The sequence below is a fragment of the Cyclopterus lumpus genome, chromosome 19, assembly GCF_009769545.1.
Source record: "Cyclopterus lumpus isolate fCycLum1 chromosome 19, fCycLum1.pri, whole genome shotgun sequence".
Taxonomy (NCBI): domain Eukaryota; kingdom Metazoa; phylum Chordata; class Actinopteri; order Perciformes; family Cyclopteridae; genus Cyclopterus; species Cyclopterus lumpus.
The window spans coordinates 13161692-13187188 of NC_046984.1; the positions used below are offsets into that span (position 1 = coordinate 13161692).

Here is a 25497-nt window from a genome sequence, read left to right on the forward strand (position 1 = left end):
TAAGTCAACTATTTTAGTTAATAGATATCACAATGACAATTCCCGTTGCTTGCTTACACAAAAATGTTATGCTTAAATGTGTAAATTAATAATGATCCTCTGCTAATTTATGATGAGTCTAGACGCAAAGTGACAAAGTGTTGTGAAAATCAACCTTATTATCAGGGCAGTAATTGGTCTTCACGGAGTAGTTTGAGAAACAGATTTATTGAGGAGCAGTTGCTGTGAAGTCGGGCAGTTGTTTTGCTTTGACACAATGAAAACAAAGACATTCTTTTACTGTGACAGAAAGTGTAGTTTTGGAGTAACATTTCAAGTTTCAAGTCAAATACGTAGCATCGGTTTAAGTACCGCTTTGTTTAAAGTGCAGATTTACATCTTAATAGATGGATATTTATACAATTCATGATTTGTACTTGTTAGCAGTGCAACAGGCGCCTTGAGATTTACCACTAAATAGAAAAACAAAATGGAAAGCACTTGTGTGAAATCTGTAAATATATTATATGTATTTATACATTCTTTTTTTTTTCTTCTTCTTCTTCTTTTTACTTATTTTATAAGTACTCACATTTCTTTAAAAGAAAGAGCAAATAAAATAGCCTCGGTTAAAAATATCTGGAGTGACTAATACTGGGAAGTTTGCACCGCTTTTGGGGATTCCTCTCCTTGAGAATCCCCCCCCTGATTCTCCATGTGCGCCTGCACAGACCTCCACAGCGCTCTGATGTTCCCCTCACCGAAACCTTTTGCCCCCCTTCGCTCTATCAGCTCGAGGAAGAAGGTGTCCTCTGCAAAGATGGGCTTGGTGAACACCTGGAGAAGGTATCTGGAAACAGACGATAACACGGTAAGGACCCTTCGTTGGTCGCACGTGACCCTGAGAAACACGTCGACTTGATATCAACACCGAAAGCAACTGGACGTGTGATGCAGAGTTTTTTTTTTCTTTTTAACACTAGTGCGGAATTATCATTATTATAATAATAATAATAATATTATATCCTTTATTGATCCCACAGTGGGGAAATTCTTCCCTGCATTTGACCCATCCTTAGTTATTAAGGAGCAGTGAAGCGCCCGGGGAGCAACTGGGGGTTCAGCGTCTTGCTCAAGGACACTTCCGACATACAACTATGGGGAGAGCGACAGCCTCCCTAAATTATTAATAATTATAGATCTCGAGTGCCCCTCACCCTCGGTTCTCACTGGATGCAGCCTGTGATGACGGCTCCCGGCTCAGGTCCAGGAGAATGCCATGCTTCGCCAGCATCTGGGGGTTGTGTCCCGCCTCCTCTATCTCCTGCCGTTTTCCCACCTGTCACAGCACACAGGATAGTAGAAGATGACACATTTGCAAATATGACCCGTATATGTTGTTATGTATAATTATCTAATCATCCAATTATCAGCCATAGAAACGGCTTTATTAAAAGACTAAGTGAAAAACAGAAGAATTATATTTATTTACTATTACACCAAAAAGGTAGTGTGCTCGAACAGTGTTCTTTAAAGAGGTTTTCTACAAACTTGTCTTTTCGGGGGACCTTTCAATTCAGTTTATTTTATATAGCCCAATATCACAAATTACAAATTTGCCTCAGAGGGCTTTACAATCTGTACACATACGACATCCCTGTCCCAGGACCTCACATCTGATCAGGAAAAACTATGCACGTTATTAAAAACATATACACTTGTTACATACTTATTAATAAATGAGACCAAATATATGCATTCAGGTGCAGTTAACCGGCAATCTCATTATTTTCATTCCCTCTCATCACTAAAACAAAGAGTGGACACTAGCCTTTTTTATTTTTAAATATGGTGGAGCTGCAAATTCACAAGCAAGTGCATCTCTGCAATTGCACATTTAAAGACGACCCCGATCCGTCTTGTGTGTCTGTAATTAGCATTTCACAACCAAAACATTTATTTGCGACAATATATTTTCGAACTTGTTGAATACAACGTGGGCCACTTCTTCCATTCATCAAGGCAGTTTAACTATCGTGTGTTATGGCAAATAAGTCGCTGTGCAGTTCTGAGAGACTCCGTACACACCTGCGTGTAGTAGGCTTGAGGCGGTGAGAAAAACTGGACACGAGCATCAGCCATCGCACGAGCGGTAGAAACAATGTTGTTGGTGTACAGTCCAATGTGCTGGATCCCAGGGGCCCCGTGCTGCTCCAAGAAGGTGTCCACCTGATTCCTGCCTGAAACAAGTGCAGACACACAGTGATGCAGGTGTTGCATGCCATTGGATTCAGGCAGCCATGAAATACATAGAAAGCTACCTTGTTCAGAGAGGGATTCAGCAATCACAAACTTGCAGTCAGGCTCCTTTTTGTCCACGGAGGGGAGAGTGATGCCGGCTTTGCTGCATTTCCAGTACTCCATGGCGGTCAGACGCAGTCCAATGCCCTCCTGGTTTATGACAAAACCTTCGTCCACATGTTCATCACTACTCAGGAGAAGAAGGAAAAAAAAGGTTGATTTATGACAGACATGCACGTTGAACATAATGTAGAATAGGAGGCCACAGTAAACGTGTTGAATCCTCACCTGTCGATGAAAAACCTTTGAAACCCAAAGAGCTTCTCGTACCACCTCATGACCTGGTGGGTGCTTTTCTTGGGACAGACATACGTGATGTGATCAAAATGTGTGATCGGACAAGACGTGTCCGTTTCCGGGACGCTGAGGTCGTTTCCAACGCCATCAAACCCGGGCAGGAAGCTGCCCTTGTATTTAGTCCTGTCAATTAATGTGTGGCGCACGTTTCCCACGATGGATTTCACCACCGAGTAGGTGACGTAACCACAGTCGTCGTGAACTGTCGTTGGCGGAACCATGAACTCGCAGCCCAGCCGGCGAAGAGCAGCGCATGACCTTTCCACATCGTCCACCTCGAAACACACGTTGTTCACCGTGTCCACCGGGTAACGCGCGCTGACGTCGTAAAGACACTTGTCCTGGCTGTGTTTCCCCACGTGGACCCCGGGCGGATCACGTGGATGCGAGTCTGTAATGTGGAGCTTCTCATTCATTCTCCGGCTCGGTGTCTCATTCACGATGAAAACAGCCGCTCCCTTTCGGAAAGCCAGCTGCTTGGCCCCGTCGATCAGCCTGGTGGCGAACAAACTGAACTTGAATTTAGAGACAAGGTCACGGGAAACTTTGTCCGCGTTGGAAACGTTGAGCGCAATGTGGTGCAGCCTGGTCAACAGCGCTGCCATGGTTCAATGTGACTGGCTTGTATCCAGGAAGTGCGCCATGCTTTCAAGGGAATCTGGCGCAGCGGCCAAATGGTGGAATTGCAACTTCCGGGGACGTCACGTGATGCCGGCCAAAGACACTCTGGAACCTTGACACCGGATAATGTATTTATAATTATTATATATAATGTATTATATATTTATTTCTTAATAATTGTTTATACTTTTTTTGTGATGAATTAACTTCCCAAGACGAACACACAAATAGCCCTACATTAAATGAGTAGGTCTTAAAAGTGTGTAAATGCACGAATAGCCAAATCCAATTATTCTAACAAGAGAAGGAGGCTGGACCGAAGGCCGGGGAGGTTAAAAGGATGGTCGTTTGTGAAACTCTTGTTAGAGATTGGGTTCATGTGTTTACGTTCGGCAGGCGGCCTTACAGTCTGAGTAATTTAGTATTCTTGTAGGAAGGTTGCAGTTCTGACATGTTTACATGCTTATTTAAATGTAATTTGTCTGTGATTAAGGTTCTAGTTGTGTAATGAACTCATGAATCAAGTTAAAGGTAAAAAAGGGTCCGACAGTTTGCCATGTGCAGTCCCGGTTCTCCACTGCCTCCCTTTCCTACAGCAGTTTGGTGTCTGTGTCAGTTTGGGCCAAATAGTTAGAGGCATCAGCACTGCGTTGATATTGTTTTAAAACCAGTTAAGATTAAGAAAAATCAACATACAACATCAATAAGACAGAACAATCTTCTTCCTTTCCAAGTTTATTTGTCGCTCCGATTACAGGGAGAAAGTGAAGTTATATGTAAACAAGATGGATCCTTTCTCACCATAACTGCTGGGAGAAGGGATTTACAGGAGTGCCCTTGGAGTGGAGCTTCTGCAGGGCATCCAGGCACACTCCACGAGGGCTTAGTCCTAATCCATCACCCTCTTCAGAGGGATGACAGTGGCTGACATCTGTGCAACTGCATTCTGGGCTTCTCTGTGCCCTTTCATCTGTTTCTATCTGTGAGATGTATGTACATCTTCCCTTACTCATTCATCACCTGGTTGAGGCTGAGGCCATTGATTGAGGTTAGGCATTGACATCATGAAATTAGGGTCAGCATAGCCCAAGGTCAATGGCATAGGACCTAAACAAAGCAAGTTACAGGTACCTCTGTCTGGCCAATCCTAGTGCTGGACAGGTCTTGCCAAGAGATATTCATAGCTATTAGAGGTGTATGTTTATACTCAAAGAATCTCCAGTTCAAAAAACTAGAGAAGAAAAAGTGTGTGTTCTTGTACCCCAAAGCCAAAGCATCCAACTCCACTGCAACACTGAGCTACAGAGGACTATGACTCACATTATTGGATGCATGGTTGGTATGTGTCATATTTTGTTTAACAGGAAGCAACAATGGTTCGATTTGGATTTTAAAAAAATCTCGATGTAAAATAAATAGTGATGTAACCTTGGCCTCCATAAAAGGTGGTTCATAACAGACACACATATTTTCTGCATGCATTTGTTTTTTTCTAAACATGAAACCCTGTTTATTTTTGTTCCTCACACAATGTTAAGTGTGTGCAAGATAAAGTCATAACATAACTTCAAATGGATGTTATCAATTCTGCAAATGGTGCATCAGACTATGCACTATGCAGAACCTTGATTGGATTGGTGGATTGGATTCATTTGCTTAATTTGTCAACAAGGAGCGTGGATTTTTGTGTTTATGATAAAGTTGGACATTTGTGGATTGTTTGGACACATGTCCCATATTCCATATTTTTTAAACACGATACAATATACACACTTGTGTGCTTGAGGGTACAGACTAAACATAATAGGCTTAAACATCCGCAAATAAATAAAGTTTGAGTTACGCAGTATATACATTTTCTGCCCTTTGTTATAAAACCCACCATTTCTTTTGAACCTCTCATAAATGGTCGAAATGGTCGCGCGTGAATAGGGGGAATACAAATACTTCCGAAAGATCGTGAACGCAACACAGTTCTTTCTTTTCATCCAATAGCGTTGAGAGCTGAGCCAGATGATTCGTGACGAAGGCAAGCGAGCGTTTATTTTGGCTCTGCTACTCATTTGTCTCGCTGTCGCCGCCATTAAATAACACGGAGGCACGTAAACCATGGAGTGTCGCATATTTATACAATGATTCAAGGAGTAGGGAGGCTTCTCCAAGGTGTGGTTTATCCTGTAAGAGTTTATTGTGTCCTCGAAGGTAAACATGTGAGAGCCCAAAGAGATTGAAATAACTCGGATAGGGAAAGGTTTGATCGAGGTGGGGGGGTGTGGTGGGGGGGGGGGACTGTACAACAAGGGTTTGTTGTGGTTTTCAGCAGCACTTGGGGAAACGGGCCCAGCGGCGAAACGGTAAGAGTTTTACCAACAATATTCCGTATTATGACACGTTTCATGTTTGTACCTCATATGACAGGATTGTTAACGGTTACAAGTGACGGTAACTGTGTATGCTCGGTGGTTAGCTTGACGCTAGCCTACGTTAGCCGACGTTACAGCACAATAAAGCCAACCGTCATGTGAACCAAACCCTGTTGACGATACTGACACACGACAATTAGCAGCTGGCAGCTCGTTTTGATTTTTCAATCACTCCACAATCTCGGGCCAGATGTAACGTTGGTGTTGACAACGCCAGGAAATATATGCATCTAAAACAACATACTAGTTGAATATATTCATTGACCTTCGATATTTATACATTATATTTGTTTGTGCCTCGCATCTAACTAGATTCATCACCTCAGCTCAACCACCCAACGTGATCCACAATGACGGAACAGAAGGTCAAGTGGGCCTGTGACTACTGCACCTATGAGAACTGGCTGTCTGCGGTCAAGTGCACTATGTGCCGTGCACAGAGGTTGAGGGGTCCCATCATCACAGAGGAACCTTACAAGAACCGCCCTGATCTGGACAGCAGTCTGGAGTGGGACCCTCCCAGAACTGAGAGTGGTGACAATCTCCTCATCTGCCCTGACTCCAGTGCTCGCCCAAGAGTCCGGTCAGCCGGCATGGCTGAGATTGCCAACAAGTGGTCCTGCCAGATGTGCACCTACCTGAATTGGCCCCGAGCGCTCCGCTGCACACAGTGCCTGTGTCAGCGCTCGAGGACGAGCAGTCCCACAGAGTCCCCCCAGACTTCAGGCTCCAACGCCGGCTGTCGTCCTTCTGTCCACTCTCCCGTGGATACCTGTGAGGAATACAATGACAGAAACAGACTCAACACCCATCCGCAGCACTGGGCATGCACAGTTTGCACCTACCAGAACTGGCCCACAACTACAAAGTGCGTGGTTTGTGACCGCCCCAAGCCCAATAATCAGGAAGCCATAGAGCTGGCCGAGTCTGCAGAGCCAACACCCATGATAAATGAACAGGACAGGGCCCGGTGGAGGGGCAGTTGCAGTGGAGGCTGGGGCCAAAGGAGGTCCCCTCCAATGCCCAAGAGGGAAGACAATGTCAAAATGGACTTCCAGAGGATAGAGCTTGCAGCTGGAGCCATGAGCAGCAAAGAGGAACAAGAGGTCGACTTCAAGAAGCTAAAGCAGATTAGAAATCGAATGAGGAAAACAGACTGGCTGTTTCTCAATGCATGTGCTGGTGAGTTTTTATACGTTACTTCATGTCATTCCTGTGAAGCCTGAAGCTATTAGTCAATCCACAGAAAATGAATAACCTCAAAATTGATCATCAATTAAGTCATTTCTAAGAGTAATGCCAAACACCCGAGACCAGCTTCTCAAATGTGAGGATTTGCTTATTGTTAGGTTTGGTTTGGTTTCGGGAGTCTCGGGATCGCATCTCTGCTGTTTGCGGATGATGTGGTCCTGTTTGCCTCCTCGGACCGTGACCTCCAGCATTCACTGGGGCGTTTTGCAGCCGAGTGCGAAGCGGCAGGGATGAGAGTTAGCACCTCCAAATCTGAGGCCATGGTGCTCTGCCGGAAACCGGCGGATTGCTCCCTCCAGGTGGGGGCAAACTGCCTACCCCAAGCGAAGGAGTTCAAGTATCTCGGGGTCTTGTTCACGAGTGAGGGTAAGGTGGAGCGGGAGATCGACAGGCGGATCGGTGCGGCTGCAGCAGTAAAACAGGCGCTGTACCGGTCCGTCTTGGTGAAGAGGGAGCTGAGCCGGAAGGCAAAGCTCTCCATTTACTGGTCGGTCTACGTTCCAACCCTCACCTATGGTCACGAACTCTGGGTCGTGACCGAAAGAACGAGATCTCGGATACAAGCGGCCGAAATGAGCTTCCTCCTTAGGGTGGCCGGGCTCAGCCTTAGAGATAGGGTAAGGAGCTCAGACATCAGGGGGGAGCTTGGAGTCGAGTCGCTGCTCCTTCGTGTCGAAAGGAGTCAGCTGAGGTGGTTCGGGCATCTAGTCAGGATGCCTCCTGGACGCCTCCCATTAGAGGTTTTCCGGGCACTGGTAGGAGGCCCCGGGGGAGACCGAGGACACGCTGGAGGGATTATATCTCCCGGCTGGCCTTGGAACGCCTCGGGATCCCCCAGAATGAGCTGGAAAGTGTTGCGGGTGAGAGGGAAGCCTGGGTCGGCCTGCTGAACCTGCTGCCACCGTGACCCGACCCCGGATAAGCGGGTGATAATGGATGGATGGATGGATGGATGGTTTGACAAAAAAACCTTGGGCTCTGGGGAAATTGTCATCTTTCACAAATGTTGGCTTTTTCATCAATACGTTACTCAATAATTACAATATTAGATAGATAAAGCTTTAATTCTTACATTCTTTGCTTGAAGTGTGTACTTTGCATTCCATAATAATAATGAGTACAAATAGTAAAAATACTTATTGGGTTCTGATTATGTGTAAGAGCCCTCATGTCTCTCTGTGGCTCCCCTAAAAAAACCCTACAGGGAAAAACAATCCATATTCTTTCCTTAATTTTCCTTGCACACCAGCTTTTAAGCGAGGTATTCCACTTAAAGGCAACCGCTTTTGTCGCAATGGCAAAACATGTAGTTTCCGCTCAGTTCTATTTTATTACAGTGCCTCACCCTGCAAAGGCCATGGTTACATAGGAGTGTTTTTATCATTGAATGTTTTTATCATTGAATGTAAGCATGCTGTCTTTTAGACTCCAGATAGTATTGTACAGCAAGAATGGGCTTGGTAAGCTCTTTTAAAAAGGGTTTAATTTCACAAGGTAGTGCTTTCAGGTGGAAAATAATGACCGTAGTGAGAGGATACTGAAAGTCAACGAAGCATAAATAATGCTGAGTGTCATTATTCTAAAGATGTGTAACCAAGTGGCTCGTAGGAACTTGATCCATCTCATCCCCGAACCCCCAGATGCCCTTGCTCTGCCACTGAGAGTGTCTTTTGATACACTGAGAGGGTGCGAGTGCTTCCCAGCCGGTGGGGATGAATGAGCCGTCTGGGCCGCGCAGTGCGCCTGTGGACCAGAGGCTCTCCTGGCCCGCAGTCAACCGACCGTGTAAACAGTGGTGCTTATGTGCTGAGTGTGGGCACTGGGAGGCCAAAATAGCCTTGACAAGACATGAACACCAGTCTCCAACAAAAAAAAATATAGAACATGTAGCACATAATCAGTGTCCTCATTACCGTTGCACTGATTCGCCCTTTCCAAATTCTTGTTGTTGAATTGAAAACATCACTCTTAGGTCACAGTGAGAATGTTTTCCACCGTTTTCTTACATCTACCTCATACAGACATTTCCAGCCATTTGATTTATTCTGAAAACCGTCCTTATTTATCACATTCTCAGTGGATTTTTTTGACACTTTTTAAAAATTTTTTTTTTTACAGTTTGTCTTTTCAAAACCGTTTGTCAATGGAGGAAGTGTCTGAGTCGAGTAGCACTTTATAGCCGAGCCAAGCACTTCCTCAGGCCGCGAAAACTTGATTTCACTTTGCTCTCCTGTTTGTGATCTGATGTTTTTTTTTATCAGAGCTCTGTATTTGGGCCAAAGTGGGATGATCCCATTGATTCAGCTTTCCGCGAAAAGGAAGCGGGCTCTGTTTGTGTAATATTGTTCTTTTGTGTCGAACCGGCGAGTCTTGCAATTGCAGATAATATTTGTCTGTATTTAAAAACAGTTTCATATCGCTCAGGATGATATTGTGTACAGTTCGTGCGAGTGTAAAATACACATTGTGAAGGAGACGGCAGTTTGCCATCAAACAACCGGAAGATCTTGTTGATCAGCCACCCATGAGTACAACATGCTTCTCTCTGTTTGTAGATCATTTCTTTTTGATTAGTTAAAATAACAACAACATATTATTGTCTGTTTATTCTATGTTTAGAATGCCCCATTTCTAACTATTTTGAGACTAGACAGGCTAATCCTGGCATAATAGGTTGCCAAGGTTAGAATGTGTCCCTAATTCCACACTGTGTATTAATCCTGTATAGTACACACTATGTACTAATCTTCATAATATACTAGTGTGGTTGTAAGTGAGAAATTGTAAAATAAGCCTCAGCAGAGTTGAGTGCTCAAACAGCTACACATGCTGTGAGTCCAGGGGACCTTAAGAATAACAATTCTCGCCAAGAAATTAATTAATTTTGTACGCACATGAAATGAGCATTAGAACTTGTCACCCGCACAGCATATTTGGAACATTACTAACTATTTCACTTCACGCGTATTTTTCACATATTCAGTGTTTTTATTTTATGTTGTCGTCCACTGCCATTTTCTTCAGTGTTTATCAGATAGGACAGTAAAAAGTTAGTCGGGAGACAAGGGAAGAGATGAATATGATGCATATGAAGAGTGGCATTGAGACACAGGTGCTTTCATCATGACTTGAAACCAAGCGCATTTTTAAATGTGTATTTATTTCTATTGCCTTTAGTCGCCTGCAAAACAGATCACCACCGTTTCTTACTTATTTTTCTCTCCATCTTATCTTTCTCTCCATCATGGCAGTAGCTACGTTTCAGCCCAAATCATATTTTGGCATCCATATATGGATCTGTGTTTGCAAAGTGTCACCGAGCCAGGCACCGGGGCGTTTCTTGGCACATTCCCGTGCTCGTTCGCTCGAGGTAACCGGCCTCTTCCTCTGCCAGACAAGGACAACCTCCACCCTCTTTCTGCGCGTCGGTGTTTCGACGCGCTCGAGCCCAGCCGCCGCTCGTTTCACTCATAACAGATGTTGAGACTACCGTGTTCAGAGGCGGGGGAGAGAACGCTAATCTGCACAGACTGCCCTCTGTCTGACACGGCGTTCTGGGAGCAGCTACACTGCTCCGTCTGTTCCGCCGTGTCGTAGCACTGGGGTTAGCTCGTCGCTACATCTAGAGGTCATCAGAACTGTGGATCGACGTCGAGAGCCAGAGAGCTCCGTTCACAGTGCATTGTTTCAGGATTTTTGCCCCCAGATTTTAATATGATTGCTTGTGACTAAGATGTATGATGTGTGATTTTTTTTTTTTTTCTTTTCCCGTAGCTCTTTCATTGAGCAAGGCAAGCTGTCTGTGACATCTTCCTTCTATTACAAAGCAGAGACATGGAGTTGGAACTGCTCCAAAAGGCAGGCTAATCCATTTACTAAGAATAGGCCCGTTCTACATCAATAGTGGTTGAAGAAGAAACACGTGTATTTGGTGTTGTAAATTCCCTCGGATGCTAATTTATGACATTATTACTGGTACAACCCTGCAATGAATACAACCTGCGTGAAGGTTATTGTGTTCGTTTTTAGTTTATGGTCAATTTCCAGGCTGTATTTTGTAGTGCTTTTGATAATACAGTGTTAGAATCTATAGTCTTCCCTCAAAGATATAAATGATGTGCCTAATGAACTGGCGTGAGTGTGTATGCATTGTGATGGGCTTTGTGGACAGACTTGCAGTTGTGAACCGCACTGTTCCTCCTTCCTCGACCGTTGATTGTGACGCATCGTCTGTGCGTCGCCTCCAACTGACTGCACGTGCATTCCTGGAAAAGCCGCTGCATCTGATCCATTTTCACATGTCGGCGCCAATATTTGTCTCATTATTTCTGACCTTCCTTCCTCCTTCCTCCTCCCCCGTGCTGCAGGCGTGGTGGAGGGAGACCTGGCGGCAATCGAAGCCTACAAGTCGTCCAGTGGGGACATCGCCCGGCAGCTCACTGCCGACGAGGTGCAGCTCCTCAACCGGTCCTCTGCGTTTGATGAAGGCTTCACTCTGGTCCATCTGGCCATCCGCTTCCAGAGGCAGGACATGCTAGCCATCCTGCTCACAGAGGTACGCATGCTATAGATTTAGTTTGTCTTCACCACCCCAATGGAATGAAGGGTTCACCATCTTTTTTGAGCAGGTTGTCCCTTGATTAAACCCTCTCCTCAGACATAATTCTATATATCCATAAATGCACTGTGCAGCTGTAGTGGTATCAGATTTGCCATTGTCCTCTTCCTATGTAGATCTTAATGTCCTAGTAACGGAAATAGGTAAACTACCAGTACTCTTGTGACTGTCTTTACAGTGCATTATAGAAAGTTTATAAAAGTTATAAAAGTTTAAGTTTAAAAGTGTGCCTGTATATTTAATGCTATTCTCTTCTTCTCTCTATAATTGTTCTGCGCTATACTAGAGGATGTATAGCAGTTGCCTGCCATGCCTTTAATTACAGCAGAAGTGCACTTTAAGGATTAGGTGGAGGATTAGCCGGGCTGCAGGCCTGCCTCCAGTTCCTAATGGACCTGAAGCCACAGAGCTGATGTGGTTTGCAAGGAGGGCGAGCAATGAATAGGAAAGGCCCAGACGGCTGCACCGTGGAATTAGTTGCTGAGGTTGGAAGAGAGAAATGGCCTCGTCACTGCAGAATTTGAGCCTCAAAATAGAAAATACATATGTCGACAATATTACATTTTAGCAAATCCTATCAACATTTGTCCATATTGCCCCATCCTTGGACAAATATATACATGCAAGGACATTGTCCTTTTGTTTTAGCAAGTGGTTCATGATTTCTATGTATCACAAGTATCTGATCATGCACATATTGATGTATTCACCTCCGTAACTTACAATGAATCTGTGTGCTTGTCTTTGTAGGTGAACCAGCAGGCAGCTAAGTGCATCCCTTCCATGGTTTGCCCCGAGCTGACGGAGCAGATCCGCAGGGAGATCGCAGCATCACTACATCAACGCAAAGGAGACTTCGCCTGCTACTTCCTCACCGACCCGGTCACCTTCACCCTGCCTGCAGGTACCCACGATACCCGGATGATCACAGCACTTATTGGACTCCCTTGCATATGTGCACTCTAACGTTTGAGGTCCTGAGGATGAAAATGGACATTTATTCTACAAGGATAAAGTGGACAAATAAGTAATTTGGTGATTGCAAATTGAAATTCATGGACCTTTCTCTAAACAGTGTGCTGACCCCCCCCCCCTCCCCCTGTCTCTAGAGAACTGGTCTTGTCGTGCAGCATTGCTCGGTGTCCCGTCCCTGTGGTGTAATGTCTCCACTGAAATGACGTGCACTTTGCTTTCAGAGCTACCGGTTGTATTCTGATTCTCAGCTGCAAGTGCCGCTGGGATGAGAGATTATGCAGGCTTGACTGATAGATTTGAGTTTTTTTTCCATTTTTTTTTTCATGTTAAGCCAAGTATGTCCTTGCAGACTGAAGGCCAGCTGCGGGGTGCTCGCCCTCTGTTTCAGTCTCTCTCTCTCTCTCTCTCTATTCAAACAAAGCCAGTGCCATTCACTATTGAGCCAGAGAATAGCCACCAGTGTTCTGGCTTTGTGTATGCACGGTTCGATACACAGAGGAACACAACATGCTGTACAGAGCTTGTGTTTACAGCGTGCTATTGACAAAATGTCAGCCAATGAATGGAATTGGAAAGAACCTCCCCTGTGTGTCATGACTGTGGCGTTCCCCTCAGTGTAGCGTACCATGAGGGTAATCGTGAGTAAAACACTATCTTTCCCACTCTTCTTTGCAGATATAGAGGACTTGCCGCCTGCTGTCCAAGAGAAGCTGTTTGATGAGGTATTGGATCGAGATGTGCAGAAAGGTACCAAAGATTTATTAGTTTTCATATCTGGTATCTGCATGTATCAATACATGGCTATTGGTTACTTGCGATTCATGATCTGTCTGCGCCCTGTACAGGACGTGTGTTTAACAACCAACATCGGCTCTTGTGTGCGTCAGTCCCCAGCCAGCTCTCCACCTCCTGCTTCATTATATATACCCTTCCTAATTAGGTTAATTGAGCTCACTAGTCTTCCCCTCCCTGGTGTGTGTGTGTGTGTGTGTGTGTGTGTGTGTGTGTGTGTGTGTGTGTGTGTGTGTGTGTGTGTGTGTGTGTGTGTGTGTGTGTGTGTGTGTGTTGTGGTGTGTGTGTGTGTGTGTGTGTGTGTGGTGTGTGTGTGTGTGTGTGGTGTGTGTGTGTGTGTGTTTGTGGTGTGTGTGTGTGTGTGTGTGTGTGTGTGTGTGGTGTGTGTGTGTGGTGTGTGTGTGTGTGTGTGTGTGTGTGTGTGTGTGTGTGTTGTACTAAAGGTATCGGAGGAGTCTTGTGACCTACTTAAGCCGCCACAAATTGGGTTACTGATGGCAGGTGATGTGGGTTCTTGGTTTGTGCACAGAACATAGAACAATGACACACTGGGAGGAGGTCAGCGGAGAGGAGCTCGCTCCAGGAGTTTGAGAGCTGGGAATGAACGCACACATTAAGATCCTGTGCACCGTCTACATCTGTGTGTTGCCGCGTGTTTATCAATTAATCTAAACGTAGCGCAGCAATCAGTAAAGTTGTATTCAAATGTTTCAGGAGAACAGAAAAACGCTGAAAAGCAGGATATGCGATGCGCAATGTGTTTCCCCAACGACTAGCTGCAGCAGTTGCCTATCTGAAACACTCACGGCTGCATCCACCGTGCCTTTATTATCAGTTCTACACTTTTCAGCTTTTTTTCAGCCCCCTTTTTAATACAGGTAGTGTTTTATAAATCTAGTCTTATTTGTTCATTGAGGTCAGCTGAGGTAATACAACAAAATATGAACAGAAAAAGGGGGAGCACTATTTTCTTTCCAACCTTGGATCAGTTCTTTTCAGACCAGCAGTGAACACAACCCATCTCGCTCCCTGTTCCTCAGCGTTGTTCACGGCTCCCTGCTTTAGTCCCGAGATAATAGTGACTCAGTTTTTCCATGGAGCACATTTCCTCTCCGAGCTCCTTCCACCGTCCCGGTCTCGGTGGTTTGAATACAATTGCACAACATTTCCTCAAAGACCCAACCCCGTTCCCCCCCATGTCTTCAGAGCTAAACTTCTGAACATGCCCTCACCCCACACGCATGCATGTTCTCCATCTGTGCCTAGAGCTGGAAGAGGAATCTCCCGTCATCAACTGGTCTCTGGACAGCCGCCTGTACGCCTTGTGGAACCGCACAGCCGGAGACTGTCTGCTGGACTCCGTTCTACAGGCCACATGGGGCATCTACGACAAGGACTCTGTTCTCCGCAAGACCCTCCACGACAGCCTGCACGACTGCTCCCATTGGTAGGACACCCAGCCACGCCGGGTCCCCGTCCTCATACGAGCCACGAAACATTGCAGGACCAATACTGGAATGTATTGTACAAAAAGCCACGTGTCCAACATGTTTTAGAATCTCACCGCAATTGTATACACTTGCACATCTGGCTCTGAGTATTCTCAATTATATCATTATGAAATTCCACTTCAACTATGAATTTTGCTCATAAGAATCTCCACACAACTGACCGAATCGTCAGCAGAACACAAAGTGAGAGCCGGTCTAAAGCGCTAATTACCGAAGACTGATGTGAAAGATGTCGCTCGCCCGGATAAGATTCTACACATAAATAAAAACATTTTTAAAAAAAAGTCTCACTCCCAAAGATGTTGCATTTAATCAAAGGACCTTTTTACCACTAAATAGTCACGAGTCTCACACTTGAGCGTAGCGTTGATTGCTTTCTATCTTTGAGTGTCGTAACTGCCGAAGTTGTGCGTCACTTCATGGATATGCATGTCCCAAGTAATAATAATATGAACATGTTTCTGATGCAATGCAATCATGCCCCGCTTGCAATTTAGTGGTTTCGATAATTTGACTCTGAGGAGAAGCATTTCCTCAGGATATTTACATACTTCCAGTACAGAAGGTTTGATGACTTAGTGACACGATGTTCTCCCTTTTTACTGTGTGTTGCAGCAGGTATGTGTATGACTTTGTTTATTATGTATAAAAATGTTTCTTTGCATATATACATGGGTACATAACCAGTGTGACATTAGGGAGACATTGAGCATGACATTTGATTCCGATGAACTTCATATCTAACTTTTCTTTTAGGTTTTACACCCGCTGGAAGGAGTGGGAGTCGTGGTACTCTCAGAGTTTCGGTTTGCATTTCTCCCTGAGAGAGGAGCAGTGGCAGGAGGACTGGGCCTTCATCCTGTCGCTGGCCAGCCAGGTAATTATCTGGACGACACGCTTCCTTCCTCAAGTTCACGATCTAGCCACATGGCCCAGTACGATGTGGTCGGTCTGTACAGGGAGTGTGCAGAGCGCCTGGTAAATGGTCATATGTACAATAATCTATGCATTGATGCAAAATGGCAGGTTTATGAACAAACAGGAAATTCAAACGTCGTCGTCGTCACAGAAATGCCACAGAGTTAATCATTTAGTGACTTTGGTTTGTTTTAGAAGATAATTAAACCCCCTGGCACGCATTTAGACATGCAGGAAGTTCACCGCCTCGTTTATTGCACAAAATGTGCTCGGGCTTCTCTTTTGGTTTTGGGGAATGGACACACCGTGCTTTGTTTTTCCATTTGAGGGGAAATTAGAAAATCTTTCCTTCTCCCAAGACTCAAATAACACATTGTGTGAACTATTTTTGGCTCGACACGCATGCTTCATGTGTTCCTCTCCTTAGACGCATTAAAAAGCAGTTGTCAAATGTTGTTCCCCTTTTTTAAACTTGCATTGTTTTCATTGGTCAGTCAATCCGTCGGAAAAGCTCGGCCGGCATGCTCGACCCATTTGCATTATTGTCTTTATGATGCATTGTTGCACACGGCAGATCCCATCACGCATATTCTTATGCACGTACTGTTCATACGTTCCATACGTGTGAAAAACCTCCACAGGGACCTTTTTTTTTTTTTTTATACCTTGGTACAAGTTTCCAGCAGCTGTGGCCATGTTTTAGATTTCAACGTGGATACTTATTTATATCCTGTCATGTCATTTTACAGTTATTTACAAGAGCCGTTAATATGTGATTTAATAACCTAAGATTGAGGGTCATGTCCACACGGTAGGTCAACTTTCTTTGAAACAACACCCAGTTTAGTTCACTTGTGTTTTAACACTATTAATCCACATTGTGAGGTAGAAGATCTAAATATGGATGGCACGTTTCCCCTGCACAGATTCTCCACTTTTTAACACACACACACACACACACACACACACACACACATGCACAACATTTAATTTATCCTAATGCTTCTGGTGTGGGGCCCCTTAACTCCCCCGCCAGTACAGCACATGTAATTGAACTGCATGGGAACAGGGAAGACATAAGCGGTTATTATAGATCCGCTAAGATGGAGCTGCAGATTGACAGACGGCTCCTCTGCTCGGCTCACTTCTCCTTGTGATTATGGGCATTTAGCACAGAGGGCCAACACGGCAAAGAGCCGCCACGAGACGCACGGGATGAGATCTCTCTCGGCGTATTCCATCCTGCAAACGTGGGTCACTTTGGACACATGGACGTGTATTGTAGCCGCAGTGTGACGCAGTCTGCTTCAGCACCACCGAGGGATCAGTTGCAGGTTCAGTGCTCAGGACGCTCTGTTTTGTAACAACATCGCAGCACTCGGCAGTCTCGACACTTTCTCGCTATTTTTGGTTTCCCTTTAATATCGAATGTACAATTGAGGGAAGTTGATATGATTACATACGCTGCTGCATGACGTCGTGTCTTTTGTTTCTCTTTTTCTTCTCCTCAGCCCGGGGCCAGCCTGGAGCAGACCCACATTTTTGTTCTTGCGCATATTCTTCGCAGACCGATCATCGTCTACGGAGTGAAATACTACAAAAGTTTCCGTGGGGAAACATTAGGGTACACTCGTTTTCAAGGTGAGGCAGCGTTTGGATTAGATAAAGGTATATTCAAAAAGATTAGATTTAAAGATATTTCATATCTTTCTGTGATACTTTTTTTTTTTTTTTAAACTTGGGTTTACACAAATTTGTAATATAAATGTTCTGCTTCTGCCTCTTGTGACATCTAACCATGCAGATATATATTCTATATTCTGACATTTTGATGTTTTTACATACCTGTTCTGTGACTTTTATGCCTCTTTTTTAATGCTATTTTGTGATCATACTATACTGTGACTTTTTTAATGACTACTATTACTTTTTTATGTCAGATTTGAGATGATTGTTGGCCCATCACACACACACACACACACACACACACACACACACACACACACACACACACACACACACTCCTCCCCCCTCCCCCCCCAGGAGTGCTGGTCTTACGTGCTCTCCGTGTGTTCAGGTGTGTACCTGCCTCTGTTATGGGAGCAGAGCTTCTGCTGGAAGAGCCCCATCGCCCTCGGCTACACGCGGGGCCACTTCTCGGCCCTGGTGGCCATGGAGAACGACGGCTACGACAATCGCGGTGCCGGCGCCAACCTCAATACCGACGACGATGTCACGGTCACTTTCTTGCCTCTGGTGGACAGCGAGAGGAAGTTGCTGCACATTCACTTCCTGTCTGCGCAAGAGGTAGGGACTGATAGGGCAACATTTAAGCCCTAGCTGTGCGCTATTGTTTTGGGTCTGTTTGCAAAGTTTAATATTGAAATAAGAAAGCTCAAATCTTTGTAATATAAATATGTTCAGAGTTTTTGCTGTGTTAGTCCGACATGCAAGTCACCTTGTTTACTATGCAGTACAGTAGTTTGTGTCTTCTTGCAGGAGAAAAGAACACATTCTGAGTAAAAACGAGCATTATGTCCAGTTTATGGTGCTAAGTTACCACAAATTGCTCCCAGCATGCAGTTGTGAAGTGGATGTTTAGGATTGTGACGCATGACTGTTGTCGCACGAAGCAGTTTTTGCATCTTAAACATGTCGAGTAACTGCACGTTTGTCTGCGCCTCAGATGGGCAACGAGGAGCAGCAGGAGAAGCTGCTCAGGGAGTGGCTGGACTGCTGCGTGACAGAAGGAGGCATGCTGGCGGCGATGCAGAAGAGCTCTCGGCGCCGCAACCACCCCCTCGTCACCCAGATGGTGGAGAAGTGGTTGGACCGATACCGCCAGATCCGCCCCTGTGCCTCTCTGTCTGACGGCGAGGAAGAGGAGGATGAAGACGAGTGAGTGAGAAGAGGTTCGAGGGGGAAAGAGCTCCCAACATTTGAGACTGGACACTATAGGCTCCGGGAGAGAACCGCACTATCTATATTTCATTTTTCTTTTTCTCTCTTCTCCAAAATGTAAATCCGTAACTTGTTATAATGCATGTGTTGTGTGAGCTCCGTGATAGAAACTAAAAAAAGATACCAGCAACAACAAATAGAATCCTGATTACTGCTCCTATGAAAGCACGTCAAGTCCACTTTATTATCCTTCCTGTACTCAAGATTTCTCCTTTTTTGTTATCAAAGTAATTATCTTGACCTGATGGAAATACTCGGAACATATAGGAAAATATTATGTATTTAAGGAAATCCCGAAGCTGCACTAGATGAGAACTTTAATTTACAGAATTGCCTGTTGCTTAAAACGGAGAGGATGCTGATCTGTGTGTGTGTGTGTGTTAAAGAGCACCTGTTTTTTCTGATTGCTGATCCCTCTGCAGACCTTCTGACGTTTGGATTTATTTATTTGTGTAGGAGATTTAGCGCGCAGAGGCGATTCCTTTGTTCTTCCCCCCCGTTTAATCTGTGTTCTGTTCAGTCTTGAAGTATTTTATTTTGCCCAGGTGATGCCTACTTTCTGTGAGGGGAGAGGGGGGGGAAAAGGACGGACAAGTTTACTGACATTTTTACGTGTGATTTAGTAGCTCAATGTCATATTAGAATGGGTGGTGGTGATGCTGGTTGGGAAAAGAAACCAAACACTCTGCCTCTTTCTATAGAGTGCATTAATATTAAATTGGACTCACTTGTATCCCGTGTTCCATTTGCATTTGTTTTCAAATTTCTCATTCTTGTATCTGTTCGGATTCGACTTGAGAATGAACTTGTTTTTGTTCTTGCCATAGCTCAAATGTTTAAAAACACACTGGGTAATCGTGAATGTTTTTTTCATTTTGATTTCCCTGTTTGAGAGTTTATCACACACACACCATTTAAATATAGTCCATATCGCTGGAGGATAAGCCCCTCTGGAGTGCGAAATTGGAAGCCTGTTTTCAAAAGAGCGAGTAGTTTTTCTATTTCTGCCATCACCCCTCATGGGAGCCTCCAGTGGCTCAAAACCTCACACAATGGGTCTCCCCATTACTATAATGTAATATTCAATCGCATCAGTCAAAAGGTGATATTCAATTAAGTTATCAGGACTCGTTTACACTTTGGCACCCCCTTCTGACAAAAGAGACAACTACACGGAAGACACAAATCATGTAAAGATTACGTTGAAGGAATGTATCATCAGGAGCTGCTCTGCTAATAAAACATACAAGACGGTGTGAAAAATCATGCTGGTACAGACAGCTGGTTCTCAGAATCATATCTTTTATTTGAACTGCACTGAATGCTAAATGTTCACCTTGTACAAGAAACAAATACAAATACTCACACTAAAAACAAAAACATACTGCTGGCTGCCTCTTCTGCTATTGTTGGGACACTAAGGAGTTTCTGCTATTGCTCTTACAGAGTACAGGACGCCCCAAAGAACCTGGCCTTCAATAGAACAAGGAAAATATAAGGAGAGAAGAAAAAGGGTGGATCACATAGGACTATGGTTATAGGAACATTTAACTAGGCAATACAAATCTAACAGGACTCTTCAAAACTCTTTAACACCAAAAACGTGGGATGCGCCTTGTATATAAAAATACCACAATGGAGAGGATGAGGGAGGAGAGAAAATATCCAGACTAACCAGATTAGTCTCATCTTTTTTTTTCTTTTTTTTTTTCCTCAAAAGACAGAATTCTGGGAATAAACCAAACATCTGCAAAAAAATGATTTCCTGAGTCATTAATGAAAGTAAGTTTGCTTTAACCCTTTCCTGTCTTCAGTGTGAAATGTGCTCAAAGAAGAGAGGGGGGCGGGGGGCGAAGGTCACAATCTGTGGGCTGCTGCCACTAAGTTGATATCGGGTCATCAGAAATCAGATGCATCGCACCAAACTTTTTATGATTCTAAAAAAAAAAAAAATGTTTCCATCTTCACAGCTCACACGGACACGCTCTTAACCAAGGAGAGAAGTTAAATACTGGAAACTCCCTCTAAATCCATTTAATTTAATTCAGCTACAATCAAATGTATAAAGTGAATGTTTGTTTAGTGTTTACAGCTTTAAAAAAAAAAAAAAAAAGTATATTCACACAACATATATTGGAGCAACTTATGGTCTCAACAGTCACCGTGCAGAAGAAATCCCCCACACTGTGTACAAGTGCCCTCAAGTGGTGAAATCCTATAACTGCAACAGCTGTCATATGTATTATTGCCAGGAAAGGGTTAAAACCCACACTAGATTACTAGAACTGATGAGCAGTCTTTTTTTGTTTGACGAATGATAAATATATATAGTAATCCATTTTTAGTCATTCACACAGAAGATTGAAAGAAAACAAAATTATAATTTTCTTCTGAGGCAGAAGGGGGCTAAACAACACACATTAGTTACATAAGGAAGGTTGGAGCTGGGTGAAGGAAAGGTGGGCGGGGGGGGTGGGGGGGGGGGGGGGAGATAAGGTCCAGTAGCACATGATGCCAAAGTTTTTTTTTCTCTTGTTCGCCCATTGGTGTGTTGAAATGTGGGCCTACGTTTCCCATGAGCTCTGAGGTGTACGGGGGCGGGACAGAGTCTCATCGGTTGATCCCGGAGCGCTAAAAACACTCGACTCTGTGTCCACAATCATAGGCATGTCCCGAAGAAAAAAAAAAAAACCATCATCATCATCATCATCAAAGAGTAAAGTCGGTACTGAACCCAAAGAGACAGAGAGTAGAAACTAAAACATTAAAAGTACAAATTCCCCCGGAACACTTCCTTTGTTCCCGGTTGCTGACCGATTTCACCGTCAGCCGCTTGTGTTGTTTCACCGTCTCTTGGTCCCAGTTGGTCGGTTTGCTTTGCGATTGGTTGGTTCTGACGTGTCGACACGTTCGGATGAGATGTCGTCGTTTCGTATCCCTTCTGCTGCTATTGCTCGGTGAGGTGCTCTCTGGTCTCGCCGTGTTTGGAGGGCTGGTTGGGCGACGGGGCCTGGGAGGGGTGTGTACCGGAGGGCAGGGTGTGGGCGATGGGCACCCCGCCTGGCACCATGCCCTCTAACGCCCCAGGCATGCCACCTGGAGCCACGCCAACTACGCCCGGTGGGTATCTGGGGGGAGAGGGAAGGTCAAAGGTTAGTGTCACGGGCAGTGTGACTCCCAAAGGGCAAGTAGTGGACTAATATGTAGTACAGTGTCAACATCCTGACAGACAGGATCCTCTCAACAAACCCAAAATCTAGTGACACTAAAGGCTCTTTCCCACCACCGGAAGAATTAACTGTCAGAAGGGATATGAATACAAGTCAAAGTATTGTAAGACAAAATGTCATAGTATAGTTTGTCATAAAAGTAAAAAAGTACGAGTGTTGTATTTTAAAAGTCTACCTGCTAGTATAGTATGTTATAAAGTCGTGGTATAGTTTGTCATAAAAGTAAAGAAATATGAGTATTGTATTTTAAAAGTCTACCTGCTAGTATAGTATGTTATAAAGTTGTGGTATAGTTTGTCATAAAAGTAAAAAAGTAAGAGTGTTGTATTTTAAAAGTCTACCTGCTAGTATAGTATGTTATAAAGTCGTGGTATAGTTTGTCATAAAAGTAAAGCAGTATGTATAAGTATTAAAAAAAGGTATAGTATAGTATGTCATGAAAGTCAAAAGGTCTATTAGAGTCTATTACAGTAAAAAAAGAAATCCCCTCTGTGAACACGAGGTGCTCCGTGCAATAACTCCATTCAACCAAAGAGGAGGAGGAAAGAATAATGTGCTTCAGAGACGTTAAATCCAACAGAAGTTGCCCAAAACCCCAAAAGGAGGAAATCACAAAGCATGACTCCATCCATGAATCTGAATGGCTTTACGTCATGCTTATTGTGATACTCACGACCCACATTCGCTACCATCCATCTCTACTTTGTGTTCAGTCAAACAGGTGAGTACTGGGGGGGGTGTTATAGAGGGGGGACACACATCATGTGAGCTCAGGTGAGAGGGTCTTATCCGGGACCTCCAGACAAGAGGCTGTTGTCCCGGATGGTCGTATTTACCTGCTCCTGATCTAGGCAATAATTTTGTCTTGGGGGACACCGGTTGTTATGCCAGGAAGAGTTTGGTTCACTTGGCTGCGTGGAAGAAACACATGGAGGCGGACATGCTGAGTTCAGGAAGAGCCCACAGGTGGGCAAAGAATGACCATTCTACTACGACAGAGAACAGTGGGGGGGGGGGGGTCTCTAGCAGACCGGGGGCGTCATGGATTACTTGTTATGGACTTTCCTGAACCAGTTGAAGAAAATACATTTTAAAACAATGACTATAGGGAGTCAACGGGACATTTTCTTCATTGCAAGAAGGAAAAGTAATTGGGAAATAAATGCTCATAACAATATATCAATAATATATCATAAATTGACATTTCTTTTACTGGCATTTTAAAAAAGACAATCCTAAAATAATGCAGGGAAGCTTTTTAAAAAAATAAAAAAATCTTTTAATTCATACATTTTGTAATTTTTATATTTTGTTCTAAATGGAAGGGCAACGTTTGCTCGCCATCTGCATGTCCCAGCCTCTACCTGTAGGCAGCGCCGTTGAGACTCAGGGTGGACGCCTGGTTGAATCCATAACTGCCCAAGGTGCCGTGGTGACAAAGAACTCCTTGTTGACGCAGTTTCTAGGCTGTCGGGGATACGGCCTGTCAATGTGAGAGACACACACACACACACACACACACACACCACATAGTTAAACGCAGTAAAGCAACACACTGTGACAGGTCGTAACGTCTTCCAGGTGAGGAAGGGACCAGACAAGAGTTGGAGTGACAATCATATCTGGCTTGGAAACACAAAATGCAAATTAGGATCATTTAAGAATCTGGATGTGTCCATCGTCGGCCAGCCTCTGGGCTCCGCGCTGCTCTGTTTCTGCTTCGGGGAGCTAATGATGACATCTATTAAGAGGTCCCAGATTTAATAACGGCTACCCGGGCCTACTGAAGTGGAAATGTGACATGTGGGAAAGAGAGACGTGCAACAGGTCACCACAGTAAGCTTGAGGCTGCCGCCCTGATCACGGAGCAGTGGAGAGTGGGAACAGGTATTTAATACTGTGTTTGTAACAGATAGTAACAGATATTAAATTTGTTTATGTGGCCGCGTACCAGTGATGGCTACTTCGGATCTCGGTGGCGGCTGCCTCCCTCATCTCCAGAGAGGCCCTGCTCACTGTACCAGGCTGTGTGTGGTGTGCAGATCAGGTTTGGAGCGTCTTCAGTGGGCCCTGGGCAAAACTAAAACACACACACAAACACACACACACACACACACACACACACACCACAGGGTAAGAAAAAAATGGAGAAAAGGACTAATGATAACAAAATATTAAATAAAAGACACAGGAGGAGGGATAACCAAAGCTGTGCTGTTCTTTATTTATTATGATGACCTACAGTATGATATATATTTACTTTTTGACCACCGTCCCACTCCATTCAATGTGTTTCGCTAATGTTGTTACTTTATTTGGATGTTTGACCTTCACTGTGCAGAGTTGACACTTGAAGTCTGTTTTCACGTTGTGCTGAAGCACACTGAGAATAGACGTTGGCATCTTGTGCCCGGGCAGTTACATTAATCAAATGAACAATATTTGCATGTTCATAGATTCTGGATTTATTTTCTAATGAGGCAGAAGGAGTTCATGTAACTAATTTATTTGTAACTAATTGAAGTTTTCTGTGGGAAAAAAACACACATCTGAAACAAATTATTATTCAAGGCATTTGTATTTGATGTCTTACGACATGTCTGGAGGGGATCGTTCCGTTTTGAATGCTCTCCAACGATGGTCATAAAAAAAATCATGTGAGGAATTGCAAGTGGCAAAGAGAGTGAAATGAATGACAACAGTTTAGCACAGTTGTTACATTTCAAAGCCAACAGCTGAACAGTGAGACGGGATATTGTGAGATGTAGAGAGTATGTGTCCATTGAGCATGTAAAGCCTGGTGCATTAAAATATTGCCAGGCGCATTTCATTGTTTTTTGCTTTGTGTTATTTAAAAAAAAAAAAAGCCCATCGTGTGCATAAACTCATTTCATATTTTAATCAATTCTCATTCAGTTTTTTTTTTGATCCTCCTCTCCTTCATCTCTGTCCTCTCATGTGGCACTGAAAGACAGATCAGCTCCAACTCCCCTCCTCTCCCTCCATTCCTGTAACACCTAGCCTGGTTGTGTGTGTGTGTGTGTGTGTGTGTGTGTGTGTGTGTGTGTGTGTGTGTGTGTGTGTGTGTAACGCCTCAGTGGAGCCCTGAATCAGTTCAGTGTCGCGTGGGATGGAGGGCCAAAGTTACGAAACAGTCCCCTGTTGACATATTGGGTCAGCGGAGCGTGAGTTCCAGCTTCATCGGGCTGAGTTTCAGTCTTCACGAGCAGCCAGTCAGCCGAGCATCCGGCCAGAAACAAACTCCCTCCCTGTCCTGAAGCGTGAACAACAATCACCACCAGTCACCCCCTGAGATGGGGAGCATGTTTCTTAGAAGGTGGTAAACCGGGAGGCGCACCAAGCGGTTTGCAGGGAGTGGAAATGGAGATCGGAGCTCAACGCTGAAGTACAGCGAGGTTCACGTTAAACATTGCCCTGTGATGAATGCCTAAATGTTTACAGGATGATATTCACTACGACGCTTTCTTGATACACCAATAAATACTGATGATGAGCTCCAGCAATCTTAGTTCAGTTTAACGTTTGTTAAAATACAATTT

At 44.3% G+C, this 25497-nt stretch overlaps 3 protein-coding genes across 3 annotated transcripts in view; 1 reads left to right on the forward strand and 2 right to left on the reverse strand.

Moving 5' to 3' along the window:
* Positions 1–191: 191 nt before the first annotated feature.
* hpdl (4-hydroxyphenylpyruvate dioxygenase-like) lies at positions 192–3284 on the reverse strand. Its single transcript, XM_034558653.1, has 5 exons — positions 2569–3284; positions 2301–2467; positions 2068–2219; positions 1197–1318; positions 192–829 (listed from the first exon to the last, which is right to left on the reverse strand). The coding sequence occupies exons 1-5, from the start codon at positions 3240–3242 to the stop codon at positions 628–630; spliced, it is 1317 nt and encodes a 438-aa protein (XP_034414544.1). The 5' UTR covers positions 3243–3284; the 3' UTR covers positions 192–627.
* A 1976-nt stretch (positions 3285–5260) lies between these two features.
* Positions 5261–19987, forward strand: zranb1a (zinc finger, RAN-binding domain containing 1a). Its single transcript, XM_034558392.1, has 10 exons — positions 5261–5612; positions 5994–6863; positions 11300–11487; positions 12301–12454; positions 13201–13272; positions 14584–14764; positions 15585–15705; positions 17258–17387; positions 17824–18053; positions 18433–19987. The coding sequence occupies exons 2-10, from the start codon at positions 6032–6034 to the stop codon at positions 18646–18648; spliced, it is 2124 nt and encodes a 707-aa protein (XP_034414283.1). The 5' UTR covers positions 5261–5612; positions 5994–6031; the 3' UTR covers positions 18649–19987.
* Positions 19988–21201: 1214 nt separating this feature from the next.
* Positions 21202–25497, reverse strand: part of ctbp2l (C-terminal binding protein 2, like) — a 40292-nt gene continuing 35996 nt past the window's right edge. The window contains 5 exon segments of the mRNA XM_034558839.1: positions 21202–21835; positions 23302–23342; positions 23345–23420; positions 23889–23944; positions 23946–24017. Of these exon segments, the coding sequence (XP_034414730.1) occupies positions 21655–21835; positions 23302–23342; positions 23345–23420; positions 23889–23944; positions 23946–24017 (426 nt within the window). The 3' untranslated portion in view covers positions 21202–21654.